The sequence below is a fragment of the Beta vulgaris genome, chromosome 4, assembly GCF_026745355.1.
Source record: "Beta vulgaris subsp. vulgaris cultivar EL10 chromosome 4, EL10.2, whole genome shotgun sequence".
Classification (NCBI taxonomy): Eukaryota; Viridiplantae; Streptophyta; class Magnoliopsida; order Caryophyllales; family Amaranthaceae; genus Beta; species Beta vulgaris.
Genome location: NC_079205.1, coordinates 45,576,558 through 45,583,203, shown reverse-complemented (window position 1 = coordinate 45,583,203; position 6,646 = coordinate 45,576,558). Strand labels below are relative to the sequence as shown.

At 40.5% G+C, this 6,646-nt stretch overlaps 1 protein-coding gene and 1 long non-coding RNA gene across 3 annotated transcripts; both read left to right on the top strand.

Annotated features, from left to right (window-relative positions):
* Positions 1-223: 223 nt before the first annotated feature.
* LOC130590992 (uncharacterized) lies at positions 224-1,060 on the top strand. Of its 2 annotated transcripts, none has more exons than XM_057393776.1 (2): positions 224-490; positions 579-1,060. In XM_057393776.1, the coding sequence occupies exons 1-2, from the start codon at positions 311-313 to the stop codon at positions 963-965; spliced, it is 567 nt and encodes a 188-aa protein (XP_057249759.1). In that variant the 5' UTR covers positions 224-310; the 3' UTR covers positions 966-1,060. The 2 variants fall into 2 exon arrangements, with proteins under 2 accessions (XP_057249759.1, XP_057249760.1); XM_057393777.1 differs by having other exon boundaries at positions 591-1,058.
* Positions 1,061-1,263: 203 nt separating this feature from the next.
* On the top strand, positions 1,264-1,914 carry LOC130590991 (uncharacterized). The gene is made up of 3 exons (XR_008968873.1): positions 1,264-1,306; positions 1,415-1,651; positions 1,843-1,914. It is a non-coding gene; the product is annotated as an uncharacterized LOC130590991 (long non-coding RNA).
* The last annotated feature ends 4,732 nt before the right edge of the window (positions 1,915-6,646 follow it).

Here is a 6,646-nt window from a genome sequence, read left to right as displayed (position 1 = left end):
TCTTCTGAGGCTTCACAGGGCACATCATTTGAGGACCCTCCAAGCTTCCATATCAGATATGGAGGCATATCACAGCGAGGAGTGGATGCATTTGTCAAACAAAAAACAACCCCAGAAGCTATTGTAAGAATTTTTTACTAGCTAAGATTAAATACTTTTAGATCCAATATTATTGTATAACATCATATCTAACCTTTGTTTATATTTGTATGTTTCAGCATATGGTTCTAAAAATAGCGCGAATGCAAAAGCTAGGAAGCACTATCACCATCTGGGTGCTCAGTCGTATGGTCAGGCGAGAGAATCGTGGATGTACAACCATTACCCCACGATTGCGTCGACCACGACATCGGGCACTAGCTCTACGACGACAGTTGCACAGCGGCAACCAGATAGAGCGCTCGATTGGTGGTGTTCCATGCATGGGGTTGATGCAAAGGGACAGAGAGTCATACCTGATCCCGCAACAAAACAGATAGCTAATGCCATTGTAAGTACATATTATAAGTTTTTGATAAGGTTTACATAATAATATAACTTGTGCGCTCACGAGTATTTCTCTCTTATCCTTATTGCAGATTGGCTTGAAGGAAAAGGAGGCAACTGGTGAGTTCACTCCTAGAGGACAAGTTGATGCCTTACACGAGACTCTAGGATGGGACGAGTATGGACGTGTGAGGGGCGTAGGAGGTGTCCGCCTCGGGGTGAGAAAGGTGTATGGTGATCAATTCACCTCTACGTCAAGATCCAGTGCCTCTAGTGTCAATTCAGCAGCTGCCATAGATATGGAGGCTATGAAAGCCGAGCTTCGGGAGGAGCTGAGAGCGGAGATGACTCAGAATTTCAACGCCATTTTGGCGCAGATGGGCTTACCGACTTTTGGTGCTTTCCCGCAGGGCGGTGTTCCTGCGCAGCCTGTTCCTACGCAGCCTCATCCATATCCGGAGTTCACGGTAATCATTTAATATCACAACTATTGTTCTTAAATATGTTGTTTCATAGACTAACTATGAATAGAGTTTTTTTTTAAAGGTAGAGACACCATGTGAGCTACTAAATCAAGGAGATGGTCATGGTAGTTTCATTATCTGGCTTATGGATCTGTACAGCCCCCTAGGGACCGGGTACGATTGCACAACCAGCCAGTCGCTGATATTCACTATGTGGTCAGCGTTTCAGACATTGTGCCCGGTTTCGAAGCATTTCCTCTTCCGCTGCGAATGCAGGAGTTGGTGTACAGTTATTATCTGATGCCCTTGGCAGTTATATTCTATGGCCACGTGCATTGGTGCGGTTATCAGATCAGGTACAATGTCTAACATAAGTTAATACATATATAGTTTTCTTTTATAGTTCCTATATATGATTGTCAGTAATATCTTTTAATTTAACTAATTACTAGGGTTCGGGGAAGGCCGACAGGAAGGGAAAGAAGGTAGCTTCACCTCAGGGAGGCCGACGTGCCCAAGTAAATGTTTCTACGGCAAAGTCTCCACTCATTACGGATATGGAGGTGGTGCAAGGCCTTACTCAACCGTGCTTCTGGCTACATGAGTGCGTTAGCGATGCAGACGATGAAGCAATGATTGAGATTAAGTTGTCGGACCACCAATTCCACTACATTGAGGAAACATCGACCTTTATTTCTAAGGTTGATATTAAAGAATTCTTACTTGGGGACGAGTTGAATGTTTCCATGATACAAACATTCATGAGGTAATACTTTATTAGTATATTTAAATTAATAAATATACATATATGCCTTAATTAAGTAGTATTCAATCCAACTAATAATAACTTCTATAATAAGTAAGTTTTATTTGTATCAATATGAATTCTCAGGCTATTATACAATGATTTGAGGCGATCTAGTCAGCCAATGTTTGGTTGGTTATGTCCAAGCTTTGTACGAGATAACAGTTGCGTAAAAAACGAAGAGAGGTGAAAGCATATCTCAAGGATCTTTGAACGCATGTTCTCGTATTGGATATAAGATCATTCTTCTTCCTTACATTGAATCGTATGCTTCTTAAACTCACTTTTTAATTAATTAAATTGACCTACCTATTAGTTGTTCTACGATAAGAATAACATTTTTATTGTTGTAGGAACCATTGGACACTGATTGCAATATGTTTGTCACGTAACGAAGTCTACCACTTTGATTCTTTGCGTAAAGGAACAATACGGCCCTACTAGTCAAATCATTGTTAAATACTAGCCTAATCGAAACTATATGCACACTTAGCTTATTAAATATTAAATGTACATCTAATCTTATATTCTATTGATGTAGTGTGATGAAGAAGCGTAGTGCATCTGGACTTCGACAAGGAAAACCTCCTGTTTGGTATTTAGTCGAGGTAGCATGGGTAATTTTTTGCATCCAAAAATAGAAACACATAATACACATCTAACATGTCATTTATTGCATCTTTGGTGAATTTTAGTGTCCGGTACAAGAAGGTGGACTTGCGTGTGGGTATTACGTCATGAGGTTCATGCTCGATATCGTCAACTATTGCAAAGATGTTGGTGATCTTCGAAAGGTATGTAACTTTTAGGTTTCCAATTGTTGTTTGTTGCATTTCCGGCCTATTTTGACCTTTTAGCCTCAAAATGTAGTTATGAAGTGATTTAACATCAAATTCTCTTTGAACATGATTATATGAGGCATAATATAACTAGTATGTAGATTCTTAGGCTTGCATATGTTGTTGGTTGCATTTCGGGAACGAAAAGGCCATTTCCGGCCTATTTTGGCCTATTTTGGCCTTTTCGCTCCCAAAATGTACTTATGAAGTGATTTAACCTCAAATTCTCTTTGAACATGATTATATGAGGCATAATATAACTAGTATGTGGATTCTTAGGCTTGCATTTGTTGTTGGTTGCATTTTGGGAACGAAAAGGCCATTTCCGGCCTATTTTGGCCTTTTCGCTCCCAAAATGTACTTATGGAGTGTTTAACCCCAAATTCTCTTTGAACATGATTATATGAGGCATAATATAACTAGTATGTAGATTCTTAGGCTTGCATATGTTGTTGGTTGCATTTCGGGAACGAAAAGGCCATTTCCGGCCTATTTTGGCCTATTTTGGCCTTTTCGCTCCCAAAATGTACTTATGAAGTGATTTAACCCCAAATTCTCTTTGAACATGATTATATGAGGCATAATATAACTAGTATGTGGATTCTTAGGCTTACATTTGTTGTTGGTTGCATTTTGGGAACGAAAAGGCCATTTCCGGCCTATTTTGGCCTTTTCGCTCCCAAAATGTACTTATGGAGTGATTTAACCCCAAATTCTCTTTGAACATGATTATATGAGATATGTTACAACTAGTGTGTAGACTTTTAGGCTTGAATTTGATTTTGATTGAATTTCGGGAAGGTATATGTCATTTTTAGAAGTACTAACTACGGTAAAATGATGAATTCTTATATGTGTGTTTATTCCTTGGTTGTTTTGCAAGGTTTATGCGAATTCCACACCACGTTTGAGGAACTTCACCAAAGAAGAAATTGATGAAGATCGGGATAAGTTGGCTGTAATACTCCGTATTTTTTAGAATTAATTCGTAATAATTAAGAAATACCAAGAAAATAATAAAAAGGTATTTTAATATTATTTACAGAATAATAAGAATATAATAATATTAATACGAGTCGGTTGTGTTAATTTCGGATTTATAAAAGTTAAGTCGAGTTTACCCGATCTAGAGTTACCACTTTTAGAAGGTTATAAAAAGGAAAAGAAGAGGAGAAAAACTTCAGAAACCCTAAGTTTCCTTCTTTCCTCCTCAGCCGTCATCTCCCCTTTCTTCTCTCTCCTCTCTTGCTGCTCTCCTCTTCTCCCTCGCTGATTCTTCCTCTCCTCTCTCGCTGTCCTTCCCTTTTCTCGTCTCCCTCGTCGTGCCTCTTCTCGGATCATCGTCGAGGTGGGCGACGAGGTGCTGCGAGAGTAAGGCTGTGCGAGCGGGGCTGAAGGTTCGAGTGAGTCAAGGTTGTGCGTCGTCGCGAGGTTGCGAGACGAAGGCGTGCGAGCGAGGCTAAGGGCTCGAGTGAGTCGAGGTTGTGCGGAGTGACGAGTGTGAGAGGGTTGTTGTGCGAGGAAGTCCGTGGGTGTTCGAGGGACGCTGCGAGGTTCGAGGGTTGAGCGACGAGCAAGCAGGACGCGAACGACGAAGCTTGCGCGAGGCCTGCTGCTGCTGATGCTGTGCGAGTTGTGTGTGAGGTGCGGTGCGAGCCAGGCGGGGCTGTGCGACGAAGTTGTGTGCCGTTGCCGGAATTCGGTCGCCGGAACTTAATTTCCGGCGAGCTTAACGGTATAAAACATTTTTGTATATTGAATATATTAAATTAAGTTTAATTATAATTTATGTTTTCATAATTATGTTAAGTATAATCAGTTAACTAATAATTCAAGTTAATTAGTTTATTCTATTATTCTGACTAAAGTTGCGAATCTGACTTTGGACAAAATACTGGATTGGACCTAAGAGTTTTGGACATAAGATTTGGACATAAAACATGGTTGGATTTATAATTTAATTGGTTTGGTAAAGATAGTGGACTAATGACACTAACTAATATTAGTATGTTCACTAACCTTAACCCCTAAAAGACGTTAAACTATTTATAATAGAAAACTAACGAAAATTCTTAAACAAGGGGGTTTATTAATCGTTTACTTCGAATTATTAAACCGTATAGTATTAGTTACGTAGTAGTTGTTAATATTACCAACGACGTAGCACTAAAGTTTTATTTAACGGTTTAGGTCCCAATTTCATAAGCGGAACGTTCGATTAAGACAGCGAAAATTCTCCGTTATAAGGTACGTACGCGTACCAGTTTAATCCCAAGTATTAGTATCATGATTAGGTTGCAATCTATGTTATTGGAACCTAGAAGCATGATAGGGAATGTTTGATTGATTGAGATTGTCTGGTTAGACATTTGTAATTGAAATTGATATATTGCATTGGAATGCGTAATTCTATCGTAATATAAACAAGAGCATTTTTTTAATCTATCCATAGTGTAACAAGGTTGTTACAAGAGATATGATTCGAGCATAAGAGGACAGGTAAATGATTTTATGTATCCATAGTGTAACAAGGTTGTTACAAGAGATACGATTTGAGCATTTTAATGAAGAGAACAGGTAATTGATTCTATGTATCCATAGTGTAACAAAAGTGTTACAAGAGATACGATTTGAGCATTGTAACTAAGAGAAAAGGTAAATGACTATATGTGGTTATGAAATGAATGGTTAATATTAAAATGAATTATGGCAATATCTTGTAGCTGGACTCCCTACAAGTGATGAACAATGGGGGGAGTGTGGGACTTGTCCTACGCTCCTACGCAGGCCTACTGTGACGACAGTAGTGTCCTTATATTTTTGACACTCAAGTAGGCGGAAGGTTCCGTTCGATCTTGGGGGTATGCATACTAAGGTGATGGGTGTGAGACGGAACAAAACCGTATTTGCATTTCATCTAACAGACCTAGTGTCTGTTAAGGATTCAGTAGCCCGTATGATTCTAGTAAGATGACGGTGCCCGTTCGATGCCAATTAAAGATTAAAGATTAAAGGTTAAAGGATAAAGGATGTAACATAGTGTAGCATCATGCTTAAGATTGTTCATGTGTGCATCATTTATGTTTACATGTATTCAATGGTTCATTACGTACTCAGCATAGCTGATTGTGTGTTATTATGTGTTTGATGAACTGCGATGAACCATTGATGCTACAATGGGGAGCAGACTAGGTGTGCTGGTGCTGCTGCATAATCTCGAGCATAAGGGGACTAGGCTTGGGTATTTACATTTAAAGCATTTTGAAATAAGTATTATTGGTTTAACTAAGACTTATATATGGTTTGTGGTTTGAATGAAAGGGGTCATTGATGATTCCCGAGTTGTATTTATATTTTAATTCCGCTGCATTTTAGTTTTCAAGTTAATGTTTTAAGTTATCGTTAACCCTTATTATGCCTTGCGTTCCATCGCGGCGGTAACGCCCCCGAGGTCGACGCGACGCAGCAGTGGTAGGCGCGCGTGGATTTCGGGGGTGTTACATTGGCGTCCCACATTACCAATGATTGCATAGGATGAGATTTAGCCCGAATGTAAAAGTTTCTATCAATCCTATCTACACTTTTTACATTATTAAATATATATGAAGTTAATTATTACCTTTCTCCACTTGTCATATATTATAGTATTTTAATTTGCGCTTTTTTTTTGTCCAAGGGAGGTTTTGGGTGGGGGTGGTGGTGGGGGGGGGGTGGGGGGGGCTGTGGATGGGGGTGCAGGGGTGGGCTGGTGGGTGGGCAGTGGGTGGGGCAGGGCAGAGGCAGTGGGGTGGGCTGGTGGTGGGGCTGGGGGTGGGCTGGTGGGTAGGGGCTGGGGGTGGGCAGTGGGTGGGGAGTGGGGTGGGCAGTGGGGTGGGCTGGTGGGTGGGGTTGGGGGTGGGGGCTGGTGGGGTGGGCTGTGTGTGCAGGTCTGGAACAGCATGCAGCAGGTGCAAAATTATATTAAAAAAAATATATAGGAGAAGGGCTGCGCTAGTTTGAACTAGCGCAGCCCTTCTATGTTAGAAGTGCTGCGCTAGTTCAAAAAGAGCAGC

Coding starts and splice junctions, on each gene's coding strand:
- LOC130590992 (XM_057393776.1), top strand. CDS start 311: ATGTACAACCATTACCCCACGATTGCGTCGACCACGACATCGGGCACT. Junction 491..578: donor AACAGATAGCTAATGCCATT/GTAAGTACATAT, acceptor TCCTTATTGCAG/ATTGGCTTGAAGGAAAAGGA.